This window comes from Argopecten irradians, chromosome 12 (genome assembly GCF_041381155.1).
Source record: "Argopecten irradians isolate NY chromosome 12, Ai_NY, whole genome shotgun sequence".
In the NCBI taxonomy this organism is placed as follows: Eukaryota; Metazoa; Mollusca; class Bivalvia; order Pectinida; family Pectinidae; genus Argopecten; species Argopecten irradians.
The window spans coordinates 25004012-25026433 of NC_091145.1; the positions used below are offsets into that span (position 1 = coordinate 25004012).

The 22422-nt window shown below is 39.8% G+C and overlaps 1 protein-coding gene and 1 pseudogene across 1 annotated transcript; both read left to right on the top strand.

Annotated features, from left to right (window-relative positions):
- The first annotated feature begins 62 nt into the window (after nucleotides 1–62).
- LOC138336442 (uncharacterized) lies at nucleotides 63–4362 on the top strand (annotated as a pseudogene).
- Nucleotides 4363–6315: 1953 nt separating this feature from the next.
- On the top strand, nucleotides 6316–21593 carry LOC138336446 (protein stum-like). The gene is made up of 3 exons (XM_069285949.1): nucleotides 6316–7019; nucleotides 13823–14008; nucleotides 19819–21593. Exons 1-3 carry the CDS (start codon nucleotides 6827–6829, stop codon nucleotides 20067–20069), a joined length of 630 nt encoding a protein of 209 aa, XP_069142050.1. The 5' UTR covers nucleotides 6316–6826; the 3' UTR covers nucleotides 20070–21593.
- Nucleotides 21594–22422: the final 829 nt, after the last annotated feature.

Here is a 22422-nt window from a genome sequence, read left to right on the forward strand (position 1 = left end):
TGTAGAATTCATTGTTTCAATGCTCCAGTGGAATTAGTGTATATACTTATACACACGTGTACATACATTTTTGGTTCAGTCCTTTTGACAATTCGTGTTGGGGTTTGCGATATAATGCAGATCCAGATATAGAACCAGAATATCCTATAAGAAAATCACCGGCCGACGGTCTGCAAATTGTAGTTTTCCCTTTTCACGGAGTTTTTAATTCCGGATAGTCCTTTACTACTTGGCCGTTTATATGAGTCAGATGCTCTGCTAATTTACTAGTCAACATCTTCGAGGGCACTAAGTGCTGCAGGTAAGGCGTTAGAATTGTGCCTGCTGTCCCTATTGCATGATCGTAAAAGGCGACTAAATTTAGGATATTATCTTTTCTCTTCTTCCTAACTGACTTTATCTTTCCTAATGCCTCCCTTAGCACCGCCTCACTTTTGGCATTGAGTTGAGCGTTGGCCCCTGTGAGAAAGGCTCTGGGTTCTGTCCCCTGGCCGAGAAACACCAAAGTCTATAAAAGTGGTAGTTTCGGCTCCTGCTTAGCACTCTGCAAACAGGGAGTGGGACGACTGGTTCGCCCGTTATCAGTTTAATGTGACCGGGTGGGGTGTGTTGCTTGGTGTCTTCGGCGGCATGCTCCAGTGATATAGCACTATAAAAAGGGCAACAGTTCCACTATAAATGCAGACACAACATAAATATACTGCAGTCTCCCAAAACACGCACCTCGCACGAAATACACTCAACACACCGCATACATGGGAGGCCGTTCTTACATGACCATAGCTGTTAATATGACGTTAATTAATCAAACAAACAAACTAAGTTATCAGCGGATTCGTTATTGGGATCTGAGATTCGGTCACTACTCCTCTCCCTTGTCAACCGACTACTCAGCCACTACGACCAGTGTTTATTTCAGTCTTGCATTACGTATTCTGTCTTTGATAGTTTATAGTGTTAAGAAAATACAACAAATAAAATATGTAGTATGATTGTAACAGAGGGCATGATGTGTTATAAACAGGATCGAACTTTGAACCTTTGGATTACTAGTCTGACGCTCAACCGACTGAGCTAAAGAACTGTTCTTTCTGTAACTGATAGACAATTTGAAGCTAGTTATATAAAGATATGTATCGATTTCACAACACTGTTGTTTGAAGCACCTGTTAATGGTGATTTTGATATCTATCTGAGATTTCCCTAAATGAATGTTCATGCAATGTACAAGATACGATCTATACATGCACCAACACATCAATTCATTTTGAGCAGTTTATGGTAGATGAGGTCACATTTTCACTAGTGTTGCTATTTTCGGCTTATAACATTACGTCGCCGAAGTGATAAGAAATGCTCTTTATCTTGCGGTCTAATTCATCAAGAAAAATGGCGACAGTGCTGTATTTTGTGGCTCTGATAAGCATTGCTATTGGAACAGAGGCTAATGTTCAGGAACGCTTCCCTTTGCATAATAATTTCCCGGACCGGATTAATCCGAACTCTCTCCAAAAACTTTGGTGGACGCGGAAAATATCTCAAGACCTTTATTTGACAGGCCGACTCACTGAAAGACAAATAAAGTATGCGTCCGAAGGTGGATTCAGAAGTATCATTACACTGTTTCGGTTCGATTCTCCCGGATTGTTGGGACTGGATACATTTCCGACAACAGATGGAGCGAAATTTATGGCCAGAAGCTTTGGTATTAACTTCAGAGCTATACTCGATACAGAGGAAAACTGGTATAAAGTAAGTACAGTTGAAAAAATTGACTAAAGCCATTGAGGAAACGGAGAAACCGATACTGCTCCATTGTCATCGTGCACATACCATTACCTTTGCTACATTGATGTATTTAGCAAACCAAACACGATTTGATCCAAGCTTTCAGCCAAGAATTACAAGTGATGTCTTTTATAAAGTTACTGCATCAATTGGCTTAGATTTCACAGCAAACAACACATCGCAAGTTGTTTCGAAAATAACTGGAAGTGAGATACCGGAAGTGTTTCCGAGGACAACAGCCTACCCTGCCGAATGGTCGAACTATTGGCTGGTTCATTTTGTTTACAGGTCTTGGTTTGTGGGAGGACAGATCCACACTACACATCTACCAGCTATTGTCAGTACCGGCATTAAACATATCGTCAACTTAAGATTAGGGACATCAACACGACACAGACCCTCACAGGAAACCGTTACACTGCTCAACATTGTGGACGGAACTCCGACCTACGGAAACGCCACTCTTGGACCACGTCAGTCACCGGACACTCTGGTCAGAACTAGAATTGATCTTGATAAACTAACTACCTACATATCCGGGACGTCTCCTGTGAACTACGAACAGACCAACCCCCTCGAGTTTGGGGACAGTGTTGGTTATAATGAAGGTTTGGAGCAAGCCGCTGTAGAGAGCGCCGGACTGACCTATTATCACCTTCCTCTGGGTAAATCTTTCCATTTCCATCTCCAAAATGATGTTTTTGTTTATAAATTATGAGTCTTATATACATTATAATAATAATGTTATATAATGCGTAACTGGCAAACTGCATTGGAATGTTTTGTTTGTTGAGTTGGGAATCATGTAAGAGTAATCATGACACATCCGTCCATTTTGAGTTCTTATTCTTATTTTTCTATCTATCACAACAAAAGAGTTCAAAATGCAATTTAGAGTTATCTCCCACTTGCACATTACTGAATCCTTTTCATCAATCATTCTATCACAATACAGTAACAGTTTGCTTATTTACTTCTTTTGCTTATTTGTTAATTCTAGTATTGCTTTCTAATGCGTGATGTGAAACCATCGTGGTGCTTATTAGTGTATATATTGATTGATATAGTGAAAATAAGAATCATGACTATTTTCTTTAGATGAGAAGCGACCGACTTCTTGAGGTCGGACAGACAGGAGAACCAATCATTGTACACTGCTCCGATACTAGGCGTGCAGGTAATACTATAAGACTCTTTCATATGTGGATATGAAGGATAGGGATATTCTACCCGAGGGTCACAAAATGTAGTAAACCCCGAGGCTTGCCGAGGGTTTTGCAACATTTTGTGATCCCGAGGGTAGAATATCCCTATCCTTCATATCCACTTATGAAAGAGTATTTTTCTTTCATACCTCGACGTTTTATTGCAATTTTACAACTATAATATCCCGCCATTTTGAAATAAATTCGAAGAAATCCACGACTGGAAGTCAATTTTCCATACAAGAAAAATTACGTGATACTTTCAACACAAATTCCGTTGTTTGCATCTTTTATAGTAAAACCAGTCATATTTGCTGAAAAAAAATGTTAAAATTTTGCCGAGGAAATAGAGATTTTGTTGACGCCGTGACGTCACGAGGCTTTATTGCATGGGTAGCAATGCAATACAGCCTAAGGCGACAAGGATGTATTGCCCTGGACCAGCCAGTATTACACGTGTAGGTATGAAAGAAAGAACACTCTAAAGCGCGTGTCTTTTTTTAACTTTCAAAAAATAACTCACTAGTGTGAAATGAATTCCATATCCAACCAGTTGTGTAACCTCTATTTATTATCTATTGTATCAGATCTAGAGTTACCTCCCTTCGTTTTGACAAAGTGAAATTAAGGGATATAACTCTGATAGATAAAAATGTGTAACTGCTATGAGTGTGGCTGTTAAATTGTAGTAAATTAATGTCTTTTTACAATCTTCTTTGCTTCAAAACTCTTTGTTATGTTATGCGTTTCGTCCCTAATGAATAAGTAAGTAGACGTAATTACATTCATCTTTTGATCGTTACCTAGTGAAATCATTACTTGAACCCTATACTTTTACTTACAGATAATGATGTTAAATATATTTAATTTATTTCACAGCCTATTTGACCGTCCTTGCTGCCGCTCTTCAGGAAGGTCAACAGCTCCCTTGGGCCCTAGCCAAACTGGACGAGATAGGGTTTCCGATCGGACCCTCGATCAAACCGGATGTATTCGGCATGTATGTCGCCTGGCTGACGGATCCCCATAGCAACCAACGTTAACGAGACTGGACGCTGATGTCGACATGACGTCATTTACTACCCACGGCCATAAGGTTGTGCGGTAGACGCTCTGGTATCTTAAGTGTGTTCCAGAATTTTATTGAAGAAAAGAATAAAGATTTCGCATTTTGAATTGTCTGTTTACAACCACGTCTTTCCTTTTTGCATCAGAGAAAACAATATATACCCCAATTTAAGAATTAGGCACGAAATGACCATACTTTTTTTTTTATTTCAAAATCAATATTTGGGATTTGGATTTTGAAATTAATAGACTATCATGAAAGTCCTTATCAACGGAAATCTATCTAATAAAACATCCAGCACGTAGCATAATTTATCTTCAAAAGTAATGAAGTTGTTATTTTTTATTACTATATGTTTAAAAACTGAGCGATGTTCTGTTACATATTTTTCATTGTATTGTACATAAAACAATTTATCTTGAGATATTTCTGTTGCTTTGTTTGAAAAGAGCAGGGAAAATAGCATGACCATGTCGTACATCTGTTACGGTATATCAAATTTACAACAAGATGCACCACTGCATCGTAAAAGTTTTAAATTCATTGCTTTGAGGGAACAATTGAAATAAAGTCACCTAACGGCAGTGTATACCACACAACAGCTTCGGGAATGAAATTACATGTATCCTACATGCTTTGTTACGACTCTTTTACGGTTTGAAATTTTTATATCGGAAGAACCTAGGTATTGAAAGAACCTAGTTATCGGAAGAACATAGGTATTGAAAGAACCTAGTTATAGGAAGAACCTAGGTATTGAAAGAACCTAGTTATCGGATGAACCTAGGTATTGAAAGAACCTAGTTATCGGAAGAACCTAGGAATTGAAAGAACCTAGTTATCGGAAGAACCTAGTTATCGGAAGAACCTAGGTATTGAAAGAACCTAGTTATCGGAAGAACCTAGGCATTGAAAGAACCTAGTTATCGGAAGAACCTAGTTATTGGAAGAACCTAGGTATTGAAAGAACCTAGTTATCGGAAGAACCTAGGCATTGAAAGAACCTAGTTATCGGAAGAACCTAGGCATTGAAAGAACCTAATTATCGCAAAAACCTAGTTATTGAAAGAACCTAGTTATCGGAAGAACCTAGGTATTGGAAGAACCTAGGTATTGAAAGAACCTAGTTATCGGAAGAACCTATAGGAAGAACCTACAATGTAGGTATTGGAAGAACCTAGTTATCGGAAGAACCTAGGTATTGGAAGAACCTAGGTATTGAAAGAACCTAGTTATCGGAAGAATCTAGGTATTGGAAGAACCTATTATTGAAAGAACCTAGTTATCGGAAGAACTAGACGAAACCTAGGCATTGAAAGAACCTAGTTATCGGAAGAACTTAGTTATTGAAAGAGCCTAGTTATCGGAAGAACCTAGTTATTGGAAGAACCTACAATGTAGGTATTGGAAGACTAGGTATTGAAAGAACCTAGTTATCGGAAGAATCTAGACGCTAAAAAGCTTAAGCATTACGAAAGACGACGAAGACGACGAAGAGAAGACGACGACAACGATGATGAAATGATTATGATGATGATGATGATGATAATGTGATGATGATAATGCTGCTGATGGTGGTTTTCATGATGGTGATAGATGATGATGATGATGATGATGATGGTGATAGCTAATGATGCTGATGATAATGATAGATGATGATAAGATGATTGATGGTGATGGTGAATGATGATGATAAAACTGATTTGTGTATTCATTGGTAAAACATTACATACACTAAAATTTGAGATTTAAACAATAGGAAGTATTTTCCAAATCGATATTTCCATTGAAATTTTAAAAGTAATTAGTAATATGAAAATATTTGAAATAGGTCCACATAGACAGGCAAGCTTAAAGGTACACAAATTAAAGGCTAACCCAATTCTCTCGCAGCTAGACCTGATCAGCCGTGAATACAATGCAATTTAAAGGTTTGTTTAGAATTGTTTACGCGTAGCCAAGGGAAGTAAACCATTTTGTGTGTTAAACCTTGCCACAAAACTTCGCCACAGGTCAGTGGACACACAGATATAAATGTTCCTTACTATACATACATTTATGCATATATTTCAATACTTTGTATCAAATTGATTCGATTATTGTATATATATTAAATCAAATTTCAAACTAAAAATACCAGATTCGTTCTTTGGAATAACGAAAGTAAATACGAAAAACATAATAATATGATAACTTATTTCCATGTGGGTATTAACCTGTCGATGGTATTCGTATACCTCACGGTTTGACAGGTGTAAACACAGAAACACGTGTGTATACACACATACATTGTACAGTTCTGTATTTAAGTAAGAACTGAAAATAACAACATGAGACCAAATAGGTCATGTATATAGATAGAATTGTTTGTTGGGACGCACACAGTGATACGTATGTATGCAATATTTTTTAGTAGTTACAGAACTATCTAAGGTCAAATGGGGACATTTCAGAACTGTTTTGGACTTAAATCTAGCAGATCGAAGGACAAATACCTCCATCGATTATCTGGCGAGTACATATACGTCCATGAACTCTCGAGCACTGTGTAGTGAAACCTACCATATACTGGAAACCAGATTTATGTATATTATCGTTTTTGATGGCAGAAATATATCTTAATAACCCGAATTTGTTTTCACTGTGGACTATGAAGCTACACTGTATGGATTTTTATGTACGAGACACATAGTGCTGTCTCTATCAGATAAAACAATTCGATGTTTTGCATTTTGTTATGCAATACACCTGATTTTTAGAAAGAATGCAAAACGGAAACTTGTTCTCCGAAGAATCCACAAGAACCGGAAGTGTTCGAAGTGAAAGAATGCCACCGAATGGCGACCGACCCTATGAAATTTACGAAGAAACACCAACGCATACAATCGCGATGGCTGCGCTTCCGAAACCTGTTGCTGTCGTCTGCTGTGTGTCAAACTTCGCTTTTCCTGGACTTGGTAAGAAACGAGGCTTTCATTATTTAACACAAATATTCAGTCAAAATCAGATGCTTCTTCCTATCCGACTTTCTTCTTCCTATCCTATCTTCCTTTTCCTAACGCCTCCGTTAACAACGCATCCCTTGTGGTATTGAGACATTGATTTCCATCCTCAAATCACGTTTTGTTTATTGTACGTTGCGCTATACCATCCAACCAATGATGCATACCTTACGTAGTTTTAGCCCATTTAGACAACTGAAGTACAGACACTGTTACCTTAAGCTCACAAAATATAACTATCAATTATATGCATTTTATTAGGTTAATATGTTAGAGTAGATAGAGTATATAGTAGAATGAATAATGTCCCTACCAGGGTGGTACAACAGCATACAATCCAAATTAAAGCTGCTTTAATTTATAGATAAGCGGTATATGAGTAAGCTAATTACAAGAAAAACAATGATCATAGAACGGCACCCTGATGAACCCTATATGAGTAAGCTAATTACAAGAAAAACAATGATCATAGAACGGCACCCTGATGAACCCTATAACTCATTGATATACGAAAACGTACATAAGTAATATAATAAATGCCTTGAAAGTTTCTGACTAGCAATGAACTAGATTGATAGGGTGAAATTTACAAACGTGTTTTTATAAAGCTGACAATTCTGCAGAAATCAACACCGGTATGCTCACAGGCACTCGTCTTTTCTGCAAAACAATATACATAGTAACTGTTACAGTCACACATGACAAGAGCCTGTGGTGCGAAACGGAGAAAAGGGTCAGCTTAACCACTAAAGATATATAATATTCTTAAATTACACAAAGTGAATGTTTTCACGAAAAGCTTTCAACCGTACGGGACAAGTTATCTCTATTATAAAGAAATGTTTAGGCTTTATTTACGGTATTAGAACCCTTTTATTGAATCATGTCATTATGAGGTGACTATATCCTCTATATGAACATTATACCGTAAGCCGATTATAGATATAATAAAAAATAAACATACAGACAATGTCAAACGTCGGTTCAATTATTGTGTATGTCGAAACAGAGTTTTTATTAATGCATTAGTAAACGGGTGATAAATGACTTCAAAATTGCATACATAGGAAAACATACATTTTACTTTTATAATGAATAAAATGCTAACTTCTGAATCATTAATTATGTGTTGACATCTTAAAAGATATCTATAGATTTTTTTAAAGGCTTGTTGACATCTTAGCCTTAAAGCAAAAATGTTTTTTATATAGATATATTTTTAATTAGTTGTTTCACTCAAAAACGTTTACAAAGTTTACTTGTACAAAGTATAAATTATTGAAGTTCAAAGTCGATGTTGTATATGTAAGACCTGAGTCATTCTTCACAAAAAGAAAAAAAGACTAAAATTACAAACAAATTAAAAAAAAAAAAACAAAAAAAACCCCAGAAATACTGTAAACAAGTTTATTTTCGCGTGCGACTAACTTTCGCGTGTTTCACGAGCGATAACATACCGCGACAGTTTATCACTGCGACAGGTAGTCACCGCGACAGGTGATCAACGCGTCAGATAATCACTGCGACAGCTAATCACCGCGACAGGTAATCACCGCGTCAGTTAATCACCGCAACAGGTAATCACCCGACAGTTAATCACTGCGTTAGGTAATTACTGCGACAGTTAATCACCGCGTCAGGTAATCACCGCGACAGGTGATCACCGCGACAGTTAATCACCGCGACAGTTAATCACTGCGACAGGTGATCACTGCGACAGGTAATCACTGCGACAGGTAATCATTGCGACAGTTAATCACCGCGACAGTTAATCACTGCGACAGTTAATCACCGCGTCAGGTGGTCACTGCGACAGGTATTCACCAAGACAATGAATCACCGCGTCAGGTGGTCACTGCGACAGGTATTCACCGCGTCAGGTAATCACTGCGTCAGGTAATCACCGCGTCAGGTAATCACCGCGTCAGGTAATCACTGCGACAGGTAATCACTGCGACAGGTAATCACTGCGACAGGTAATCACCGCGTCAGGTGATCACCGCGTCAGGTATTCACTGCGTCAGGTAATCACCGCGACAGTTTATCACCGCGTCAGGTAATCATCGCGACAGGTAATCACCGCGACAGTTAATCACCGCGACAGTTAATCACCGCGACAGTTAATCACCGCGACAGGTAATCACTGCGACAGGTAATCACCGCGACAGTTAATCACCGCGACAGTTAATCACCGCGACAGTTAATCACCGCTACAGTTAATCACCGCGACAGTTAATCACTGCGACAGGTAATCACCGCGACAGTTAATCACCGCGTCAGGTTATCAACGCGCCAGGTAATCAATGCGTCAGGTAATCACTGCGACAGGTAATCACTGCGTCAGTTAATCACTGCGACAGGTAATCACTGCGACAGGTAATCACCGCGTCCGTTAATCACCGCGACAGTTAATCACCGCGACAGTTAATCACTGCGACAGTTAATCACTGCGTCAGGTAATCACCGCGACAGGTAATCACTGCGACAGGTAATCACCGCGTCAGGTAATCACTGCGACAGGTAATCACCGCGTCAGTTAATCACCGCGACAGTTAATCACCGCGACAGTTAATCACTGCGACAGGTAATCACTGCGACAGGTAATCACCGCGTCAGTTAATCACAGCGACAGTTTATCACCGGGACAGTTAATCACCGCGACAGTTAATTACCGTGACAGTTAATCACCGCGACAGGTAATCACTGCGACAGATAATCACCGCGACAGGTAATCACTGCGACAGTTAATCACCGCGTCAGGTAATCACTGCGACAGATAATCACTGCGACAGGTAATCACCGCGACAGGTAATCACCGCGACAGGTAATCACCGCGACAGGTAATCACTGCGTCAGGTAATCACCGCGTCAGTTTATCACCGGGACAGTTAATCACCGCGACAGTTAATTACCGTGACAGTTAATCACCGCGACAGGTAATCACTGCGACAGATAATCACCGCGACAGGTAATCACTGCGACAGTTAATCACCGCGACAGGTAATCATTGCGACAGGTAATCACTGCGTCAGGTAATCACTGCGTCAGCTAATCACTGCGTCAGGTAATCACTGTGACAGGTAATCACCGCGACAGGTAATCACTGCGGCAGGTAATCACTGCGTCAGGTAATCACTGCGACAGGTAATCACTGCGTCAGGTAATCACTGCGACAGGTAATCACCGCGTCAGGTAATCACCGCGACAGGTAATCACTGCGTCAGGTAATCACTGCGTCAGGTAATCACTGCGTCAGGTAATCACTGCGTCAGGTAATCACTGCGACAGGTAATCGCTGCGTCAGGTAATCACTGCGATAGTTAATCACCGCGCCAGGTAATCACCGCGACAGGTAATCACTGCGTCAGGTAATCACCGCGACAGGTAATCACTGCGTCAGGTAATCACTGCGACAGGTAATCACCGCGACAGTTTATTACCGGGACAGTTAATCACCGCGACAGGTAATCACTGCGACAGATAATCACCGCGACAGGTAATCACTGCGACAGTTAATCACCGCGACAGGTAATCATTGCGACAGATAATCACTGCGACAGTTAATCACCGCGACAGGTAATCACCGCGACAGGTAATCACTGCGTCAGGTTAATCACTGCGACAGGTAATCACTGCGACAGGTAATCACTGCTTCAGGTAATCACTGCGACAGGTAATCACTGCGTCAGGTAATCACCGCGTCAGGTAATCACTGCGACAGGTAATCACTGCGTCAAGTAATCACTGCGACAGGTAATCACTGCGTCAGGTAATCACTGCGACAGGTAATCACCGCGACAGTTTATCACCGCGACAGGTAATCACTGCGACAGATAATCACTGCGACAGTTAATCACCGCGACAGGTTATCACCGCGACAGGTAATCACTGCGTCAGGTTATCACTGCGACAGGTAATCACCGCGTCAGGTAATCACTGCGTCAGGTAATCACTGCGACAGGTAATCACTGCGTCAGCTAATCACTGCGTCAGGTAATCACTGCGACAGGTAATCACCGCGACAGGTAAACACTGCGTCAGGTAATCACCGCGTCAGTTAATCACAGCGACAGTTTATCACCGGGACAGTTAATCACCGCGACAGTTAATTACCGTGACAGTTAATCACCGCGACAGGTAATCACTGCGACAGATAATCACCGCGACAGGTAATCACTGCGACAGTTAATCACCGTGGCAGGTAATCATTGCGACAGATAATCACTGCGACAGTTAATCACCGCGACAGGTAATCACCGCGACAGGTAATCACTGCGTCAGGTAATCACCGCGTCAGTTTATCACCGGGACAGTTAATCACCGCGACAGTTAATTACCGTGACAGTTAATCACCGCGACAGGTAATCACTGCGACAGATAATCACCGCGACAGGTAATCACTGCGACAGTTAATCACCGCGACAGGTAATCATTGCGACAGGTAATCACTGCGTCAGGTAATCACTGCGTCAGCTAATCACTGCGTCAGGTAATCACTGTGACAGGTAATCACCGCGACAGGTAATCACTGCGTCAGGTAATCACTGCGTCAGGTAATCACTGCGACAGGTAATCACTGCGTCAGGTAATCACTGCGACAGGTAATCACCGCGTCAGGTAATCACCGCGACAGGTAATCACTGCGTCAGGTAATCACTGCGTCAGGTAATCACTGCGTCAGGTAATCACTGCGTCAGGTAATCACTGCGACAGGTAATCGCTGCGTCAGGTAATCACTGCGATAGTTAATCACCGCGCCAGGTAATCACCGCGACAGGTAATCACTGCGTCAGGTAATCACCGCGACAGGTAATCACTGCGTCAGGTAATCACTGCGACAGGTAATCACCGCGACAGTTTATTACCGGGACAGTTAATCACCGCGACAGGTAATCACTGCGACAGATAATCACCGCGACAGGTAATCACTGCGACAGTTAATCACCGCGACAGGTAATCATTGCGACAGATAATCACTGCGACAGTTAATCACCGCGACAGGTAATCACCGCGACAGGTAATCACTGCGTCAGGTTAATCACTGCGACAGGTAATCACTGCGACAGGTAATCACTGCTTCAGGTAATCACTGCGACAGGTAATCACTGCGTCAGGTAATCACCGCGTCAGGTAATCACCGCGACAGGTAATCACTGCGTCAGGTAATCACTGCGACAGGTAATCACTGCGTCAGGTAATCACTGCGACAGGTAATCACCGCGACAGTTAATCACCGCGTCAGGTAATCACCGCGACAGGTAATCACCGCGACAGTTAATCACTGCGTCAGGTAATCACTGCAACAGTTAATCACCGCGTCAGGTAATCACCGCGACAGGTGATCACCGCGTCAGGTAATCACTGCGACAGTTAATCACCGCGTCAGGTAATCACTGCGACAGGTAATCACCGCGACAGGTAATCACTGCGACAGGTAATCACTGCGTCAGCTAATCACTGCGTCAGGTAATCACTGCGACAGGTTATCACCGCGACAGGTAAACACTGCGTCAGGTAATCACTGCGTCAGGTAATCACTGCGACAGGTAATCACTGCGACAGGTAATCACTGCGTTAGGTAATCACTGCGTCAGGTAATCACTGCGTCAGGTAATCACCGCGACAGGTAATCACCGCGACAGGTAATCACTGCGTCAGGTAATCACTGCGACAGGTAATCACTGCGACAGGTAATCACTGCGACAGGTAATCACTGCGACAGGTAATCACTGCGTCAGGTAATCACCGCGACAGGTAATCACCGCGACAGGTAATCACTGCGTCAGGTAATCACTGCGACAGGTAATCACCGCGTCAGGTAATCACCGCGACAGGTAATCACTGCGACAGGTAATCACTGCGACAGGTAATCACTGCGTCAGGTAATCACTGCGTCAGGTAATCACTGCGACAGGTAATCACTGCGACAGGTAATCACTGCGTCAGGTAATCACTGCGTCAGGTAATCACTGCGTCAGGTAATCACCGCGACAGGTTATCACCGCGACAGGTAATCACTGCGTCAGGTAATCACTGCTACAGGTAATCACCGCGGCAGTTAATCACCGCGACAGGTAATCACTGCGACAGATAATCACTGCGACAGGTAATCACTGCGACAGGTAATCACTGCGTCAGGTAATCACTGCGACAGGTAATCACCGCGACAGGTAATCACTGCGACAGGTAATCACTGCGTCAGGTAATCACTGCGACAGGTAATCACTGCGTCAGGTAATCACTGCGACAGGTAATCACTGCGACAGGTAATCACTGCGACAGCTAATCACCGCGACAGTTTAACCGCGTCAGGTAATCATCGCGACAGGTAATCACTGCGACAGGTACTCACTGCGACAGCTAATCACCGCGACAGTTTAACCGCGTCAGGTAATCATCGGGACAGGTTATCACCGCGACAGGTAATCATCGCGATAGGTACATGTAATCACTTCGACAGGTATTCACGGCGAAATTGTTCAAATCAAAGGTAAACTATATAGATATACAATAAGATACTATAAGATAAACAAATACTCTAAACCGTGAAATAAAAATCGCATTGAAAAAATTTTTATCCATAAAAACGCGAAATTTGCGGCAAAAATATAAATTGCCTTGAAAAAAGTGGTTATCTTTATAGATGCGAGATTTAGTCGCCGCGAACATAACTTGATTCACAGGAACATCGATTTCCTCTATAATCTTTTCCCTTATATCCAGGAATAACCGTTTCCCCTCTTTTCATCATTTTCCAGGAACGCTGATGACCGGGTTCGCCCTGTGCTGCTGTGACCGACATGGCGTTCGGAACTGCTCGGACGTTTGTGCTAATTGTACAGCTAATGTTGTGATAGGACTATTACAGATACTACTTACCCCGATCTTCCTGCTCGGCTGGTTGTGGAGTTGTATGTGGGGAATTCTCTTCCTTCGTACAGCAGGTAATTATTTTTGTTCTGCATGTATAGATGATGTTTTCTGTCTTAAGGACGCATCTAAGCCATCTATTTACTTTTTTATTAATCAGAATTATATCAGTTCGGCTTTTTGATGAGACCAAGTAAAACAAAACAAGCGCCAAACATCCCCTCTACTCTGTGCTTGTTTGATGCCTTTGGCGGCATGCGTCAGTGAGATAGCGTTATAAAAAGGACAAAAGTTACTCTATTGCAATATAGGTCAAGGTCATTCATATTATGAAACCTGGTAGGCTTTTACATATATGTCAGCATGTTACATGTCTATAATTAGGTCACTGGGACTTCCAGAACCTCAGAAGAAGTGATTTGAAGATTTTAGTTTTTTTAGCCCTTGTGAACTTGAATATAGTCATGGTCAACGATATTAACAAACATGTAAGCCATTAATGTCAGCATGATTAGGACTCTGGGTCTTCTAGAAGTCTAGAATATTTTTTAATTATTTTTTTTCGAAAAATTGCTCTTTTGAACTTATTTACAACCGGAAGTTGGCATTTTACAGAAACATGGTAGTGAATTGTTTCATTTTAGATTCTACATAACATATCCAAAAATGAAAGAAATTAGTCAAACCGATAACAAAATATTGACCTAAGTTTAATAACGGAAGTGAGATCATAGCGGCCTTATTGGATTTTTGACCAACATAAAAATACTGCTGTAACACCTACAATATGGTGACACATTCATTGACATAATTATATCGTAACATTTCGGAGATCCTTTGTACAAACTGTATACCGCGTTCTGTGCAGAAGAATTATATAAAACAGAACAAAAACAATAGGTGAAAAGCCCTAATAAAGCCCACACATAGCGTACAGAATTATCAACACAAGACAGCTGGTTACCCATGTATGAGTATGAGCACCTACTTTTGTTAGCGGAAAAGTCACATTGTACTGACAACTAGCCAAAACTCTAGGCAGTAAGAACGACGACCCTGCTTAGACTGGAGTGGGTATATCCCTACCATTGTAGAAAGGCCCGGTCCCACTGGCGTTTAGGAAGATTTGCGAATGCATCGCGCACAAAATTGGCTGATATTCGCTGAACATACGCAATATTCATAAATCGTACTTGTATCTGTCACCCAACATCCACACACGTCCGTAATTATCCGCAATAACATGTTTTTCCGTTCCCAGGATATTTGAACTGCACAAAATTTTGATTGCGGAAATCATTCGCATTAGATACGCTATTCGCTCGTAATATATACTCAATACATGCTTATTAAATGTGCTATATATACGCTGTAATAGCGTATCTATCACGTTGACATCACGAAATAAAACAATTTGTAGCGAATGCATATTGAGTTCAGCGTTTATATTGCGTCTGTTATGCATTTGATTTGCGAATAATTTGCGAATGTATAACAAACGTTTTGCGTAAACCAAAACTACTCTATAAATAAGGCAAAAATCAACATATTTGTCTATTATTTCCAGTCCGTCGAGTACAGGTGTAATAATGTGTCATCGGCAATAACACCAATGCAGCATAACAACTTGTTGAAGTCATGAAATTGTTTCAAAGACAGAAAAGAAAAAGTTGTCCGCTTTGGTTTGAGTTTTGAAATGGACTGGACCTTCTTTGTATCTGGAGGATGTAGGAAGAAAGCTGTAGCTTGCTTACCTTTGTTGCAGTCGTGTTGTTGTGAAAAACGATACCGAAAGGCCCGAACGTGTTTATTTTACCACCGTAATTCAGATGCCCTACATGCGCATTACAACCGTTATTTCCGCTACAACTGCGCAATGCATTATTATTAGATTCGTAATACTTCCGTAATAATCGCAATACTTTCGATCTGTTTCCTCAATATATGCGTTATATATTCGTAATTGTTTTAAAGTATATCCGCATTGATGGATAATCTTACCGATTGTACCCCTCAAGGGAGAGCATCCGTTATCGTATTCGCTTTTATTCGTGAAATATCCGCATTTGTTCGTAATAAATGCAGAATGTTATTAATATATCCGTAATTTATACTCGATAATTTGTTATTTTTAGCCAATTTTGTAGCGGATGACAATGAACGGCCAAAATTTGTAAACTAAATTCATCCTTAATTAATCCGCTCTTCAGTGGGACCGAGCCTTTAGGTGCGAGACATTCGGAGGAAGATGGGAGACCTCATAGGAAACATGCAGTAGAAAAGCTCGCTTTAACCTCCATTTACGATCCATTTTCCAACATGCATGTTCCTGGTAAGAGATGTATTGTTCAGTAGCTGATTTGTGCTATTTTGTTATTCATATTTTTCGAATTGAAGATACTAAAGAGGCCATAATTATCCTCTTTTCGTCCAAAAAGACGGAAATTATGAAATCTTGATTCTCAGCTGTCCGCGAATAAACGAAAGTAAATGGCCCTTATTCACGTTTTAGTTATTGTCTTTTCGAGGCGACAAAACAAAAGAATCACTCATAAAATCATCGAAGCAGAAAACACGTTTTAAATGTTTTCCTATCTTTTAAGTGTGTTACTGTCACATAATGTAAGTCTGCATTAGGTTTGTAGTTATGTGACAAGGGTCACATTTAGGTTTCATTGATTTATGTGATATTATATATTAATGAGTTAATGATATACAATTAAAACATTTTCATGAACGTAGATCTATCCGGTATTTTGTGGGAAGTAGAGTTGAAGAGATTAAACGCTGGCAGATGAGAAATGTTCACACATTCGCAGTAATTAGGGCTATTGTGTATACTCGTAGTGTTAGAGTTGCTTAGGGGTAATTAAGAATATGAAATAAACCTGCCAGACGTATTAATTGTTTAGACATGTCAATAACTTGTCCAGCTCTAGGGGTAAACGGTACAGGGTTAACCACTCCCACTTGATTGGTTGTTTGACCAATGGAAATAGTTTTATGCTGTATGTTGTCAATTGTGTTAATTTTGTATAAATACGAATGTTTTAGAAAATTATGTTAGATTTCGGATCACAGTAGTGACCGTCTCACGTAAAATACTGTAGTTAATTTGGACAACGTATCGTTACCATATTGGATGATTAATTTTACCTATACTGTACTTGAGGACTTTTGTGTGTAATGTATATTCTTGGACTTATGTATTGTGGATAATTCCTTGATAATAGACCAGGAAAGACAGTGCTAAATTATCGTAAATAAAAGATTCAGTAACAGAATTTCGGTGTCGTCTCCTCATTGTCATTCTCCCTGTGACAATTTGGTGTGAGAACCGGTTTCTGCACTTTTTAGCTGCAGACCGATCTTCGTACTCTCCGAAAAGCAAAGCGATTGAAGAGGATATTCCCCAGGTTTCTACAACAATGGATCAGGCTCACAGGAGACATGGAGTTGTGCAATACAGTGGTGTTAAAACTTTTGTGAATGGATCTTGTACAAAGTGTGGAGGGATTTTTACACAAGGACACTTGAGTGTGTGTCCTGCCAAACAGTCCCACTGCTACACTTGTGGACGCATAGGACACTATGCAAGACTATGTTTCCATACGAAACCCAGTGGCTTCCAAAAACGAGTCATTCACAACATCACCAGCATCAACCAGGACGGAAACCAACAACTACATGTACGCACCAAGTCCAGCTCCAAACGACGCCGCGATAAGAAAAGGATTCAGACCTACAGACAACGCCAGCGTCTTCAAGGTATTCTTCCTTTCGCCTCTTTGTCAGACGAAGACTTCCCGTGTGCATCAGTTGATCGTAATAAGGACGTTCATCAATCTATGATATCCAAAATTTTGATTGTATCAAAACGGTGTGCATTTCTCGAAAAAGAAAATAAAGACCTTAATGACAAACTACGTAATTGTTTAACCAAATACACCGAACTCCAAAGCATCCACGACCTTGATAAAAGAACTCTTGATGTGGTGAAAACCGAAAGTCAAAAACTCGAAGACTCGTTTCATTTTCAAACAAATATCGTCACTGCACAGGCTCATCACATTAAGGAAAAAGATGAATGTATTCAAAGGCTGCAAGATCGAATTAACTTTTATGAGGAAAAAGAAACCCGACAACATTCGGGTACATCATATGGTGCAGCAGCAGCAGTATCCGCAAACCGTCTTCAGGACCGGTCATGTGAGGTCCCCAAAAGGGACAATCCCCGCGGACGTGGTCGACAACAGCGACGGGGCGGTCAGTCACGCGGACGGTACCGGTAACAATTTTAATAAAGAACTAATGTGAATAACTCTTTCGACTTTGGACCTTCCATGGACATTCAGTAATATTACTATATTTTCATTCTATTTTTTCATAATATGTCAAAACGTTGGACTCGGATTCAGAAAAGTTTGCAGGAGCAAACAAGATTTTAACGGTGGGCAAGTGTGACAAGGGTCACATTTAGGTTTCATTGATTTATGTGATATTATATATTAATGAGTTAATGATATACAATTAAAACATTTTCATGAACGTAGATCTATCCGGTATTTTGTGGGAAGTAGAGTTGAAGAGATTAAACGCTGGCAGATGAGAAATGTTCACACATTCGCAGTAATTAGGGCTATTGTGTATACTCGTAGTGTTAGAGTTGCTTAGGGGTAATTAAGAATATGAAATAAACCTGCCAGACGTATTAATTGTTTAGACATGTCAATAACTTGTCCAGCTCTAGGGGTAAACGGTACAGGGTTAACCACTCCCACTTGATTGGTTGTTTGACCAATGGAAATAGTTTTATGCTGTATGTTGTCAATTGTGTTAATTTTGTATAAATACGAATGTTTTAGAAAATTATGTTAGATTTCGGATCACAGTAGTGACCGTCTCACGTAAAATACTGTAGTTAATTTGGACAACGTATCGTTACCATATTGGATGATTAATTTTACCTATACTGTACTTGAGGACTTTTGTGTGTAATGTATATTCTTGGACTTATGTATTGTGGATAATTCCTTGATAATAGACCAGGAAAGACAGTGCTAAATTATCGTAAATAAAAGATTCAGTAACAGAATTTCGGTGTCGTCTCCTCATTGTCATTCTCCCTGTGACAGTTACTTCATCATCGCCAGGTCTGTTTTCTTCGCCATACGCCTTCACCGTGGATTGTCATGCTACTGTTTGTCTTTGTCGGGTTTTATCCTCTCTGCGCTCTAACTGCTTCGGCGTTATAATATAATACTCGGGCAATCAGGAGTCCTTCCTTTGGGATACACATCAGTATTCATCTTCGTCAATTTTTCTTCTGTTGGTCTAATATGCCTAATATGCCGGTCTATTTTCAAAACAAGGGGAACAATGCGTTCGTTTTATTATGTATACTGTAGTTGTTGTCCTTGCTAACACAATTTAGAAAATAAGAAGGATATAGCTATGACGAAATTAGACTGTAAAGATAAAAGATACAAAAATACAATTAGATACTAGTTATGAGTATTTTACATCTATTTAAAATGAACATAGATAGTTTCCGTTGCCAACTGAGTTCATACTATCGTATACGCAATCAAACCGAAGATCAAGCCTTATATTTACATCCCTGTTTTGGCTTTAGACAGACTAAAGCTGGTAACTACGGTCGCCGCGGCTGCTAGGGTAACTACGGTCGCCGCGGCTGCTAGGGTAACTACGGTCGCCGTGGTTGCTAGTGTAAATACGGTCGCCGTGGCTGCTAGGGTAACTACGGTCGCCGTAGTTGCTATGCTAAATAGACTAAGTATACGTTGAGTATATCATTCATACTTTACATGTCGAAGAAGGAAAATCTGTAAATACAATATTTCTGATTATTATCATGTTGCAGATGAGTATAATAACCAGCGCAGACAAAGTGACTTTATGACGTCATCGAATGACGTCGATATCATCCAGCAGACAATCGTCAACATTGAGGCATGCGCACTGGATCCTGGTCAGAGTCATAGAACAGTAAATCAATATGACGCAGATAAATACGACCCTCCGCCTCGATACGAGATCCTCATCCAGGATTCTGACGAAGATGACGACTTGGAGCCGTCCGCTGAAGACGATGAGCCCCCTCCTCCATATTGATACTTACCAATAAATATATAGGGCATTTACTGTTTACTATCTCCTAAGAAACTGGATACCGGCCATGGTGCGAAATCTTGGATGATTTCATGGTGCCTTACATGATGGAATTCCAGAAATGGGACGATGACATAGACAAGGTTTTATTGAATGTCGCTTCCATTTGACATCTACACCATTGGTGAACGTTTACCCGGCCGGGGTAAAGGGATTGAAGGCTGGATAGAATAATGAAAGGATTAAGATTACAAGATGTTAGAGTATTTATCTAGATTTGGAAAGATTAACTAGATTAAAAATTGTCGGAATTCTAGAACACACTTCACGAACATTCCTTTTTTTCTGAACTTAAAATTTTCCAATTAGATATTTACAGATATTAAGGAAGAATCCTTAACTTAATATTTTCCCATAAGTTCTGTAATGATGTTCTATAGGAAATTCTAAGTAAAGGAATTCTTAAAGTTTAAGTTAAAGAATGTTGTGAGTGGGCCCAGGTCAGTTTTGAAGTTGGTGGTCACATGGTGGTCAGATGTTCTAATTTAGATATAACACTGTGGTAATAGTGGTAACGGACTGTAAGGTTACTTTTCATAGAATGTCTTTCTGAAATATCACCATTTCGACATCGAATGCACTTCTAGAGTAGAATTGTTTTAATTTGTTTTATGATTGTTAGCCGTGAATGGATTTCAAAACACAGAAGTCGACACTAGGGAGTTGTCTCCTTTCGCAATAGAAATGTTGTTTTTACAAATCGCAGTGTACTATCATAAACCACTCCACAGTTTAGTTAGAGTACATTTCGTTTTTGTGTATTTTTTTACATTTCAATCTGATCCTGTGAATTTCTCGAAGGACTCTTTTCTCAAGGAAATGATTATGCTGTTATTTCAGCCAATCAGAGGATTTATTTTAAACGATGGCGTCAATTTGAACGTATATCAGCGAATGGAAATGATTATATTCATCTAGATAGAATAATTTGATGCTATTAAATGTAGTAGAATAAAAATAAGAAAATACAACATGATGTATTGATACATGCACACGAACAATATACTAAGTACATGGTGAGGTATTGTCTGATTTATGTAATCGAAAAAAGCATATCCGGACTAAGGAGCAATGATTCTTGCTCCGTATTATAACACTATTGGGATTCGGGTAGGAAAAGTCTTGTATTTGTTCAGTAAAAACTTGCATCATGCATATGTGGATATCTAAATGTATCTTGACGGAACTTAGATTAAGTCTACCAACAGAACCGGAACAATTAAAATGTTTAACATCTATTACAGTACGATGTACATATACAAAAATAAGTTTCCCATACTGCGGTAAAATGTTTTATGAAATACTACATGTTGTGTATTAGTTTTGACTGTCTGTATTAAGAATACGGGATTTTAATTTACGGGTTCTAATTGTGTATTTATGTTGATATTTATTTGTATTTGCCACATCAATGCAATCTGACACTTTGTATGATTTTGAATTAAAGTATGGTGTTTGAAACATCAATATTGGTATTTCTAATTCATTTTCAAAGCAGAATCTATTTTTGTACTTTAATTTTTCGTACAATAACATGTACCTTTACATACACGTAGTGTGCAAGTGTCTACCATGGTAAAAAAGTGTCAATGTGTCTAACCGCTGAGATTTGATATTCTGTCAATGATATACAATAAATGCCCCAAATTACAATGTGTTAAACTCCTAACATACTGGCTCATTACCCTTCAAACTCTGTAGCACAAAAAGTGCTTTATGGTATAAACTACAAAATGTTCTGACGTTTGTCTAGTGTTACAACATGGCGCCATGATATGGACAATGACTGTTGATTACATGTAAAATTCCGTAAACTGTACTTCTGTCAATATGCTTAGTTTGTAAGTCAATGTGTCTTATTCATTCGGGTTCAATATGAAAGAATTTGTCCATCTGATATTCAAGATATATTTGGAATTGGTGCTAAAATTCATAAATTTACGATTTTGATTTTTCAGAACAGAGAGGTTCTTGTTAGGCAAGATAAGCTTTGATTTGAGATGAAAAGAAACCTCAAAATTTTCAATGATTTTTTCATGGTTCAACACACTCTATTTTCGTATAAACAAGATATTATTTGCAATTTAGCATTGATTACTTCATGTAATTTGTTAGATTAAACTCATTTTGAAATATAACTATGCTATCACATTGATGCGATTATTCTTACGTGATTTTTTAAAATCTTTTTTAACTTTGCTGGCCAAGGGTATTCAGTACGATACTCCCCCTGAAACTCACTGGAAGTTGTTGTTGACAAACATGGCGTGCCTCAATGGTCACTGCCATTACTTCT

Excerpts from the sequence above, each read along its gene's own strand:
- LOC138336446 (XM_069285949.1), top strand. The coding sequence starts at position 6,827 with ATGCAAAACGGAAACTTGTTCTCCGAAGAATCCACAAGAACCGGAAGT. Across the intron at positions 7,020-13,822 it reads CTTCGCTTTTCCTGGACTTG|GAACGCTGATGACCGGGTTC; the intron begins GTAAGAAACGAG and ends ATCATTTTCCAG. Across the intron at positions 14,009-19,818 it reads TCTCTTCCTTCGTACAGCAG|ATGAGTATAATAACCAGCGC; the intron begins GTAATTATTTTT and ends ATCATGTTGCAG.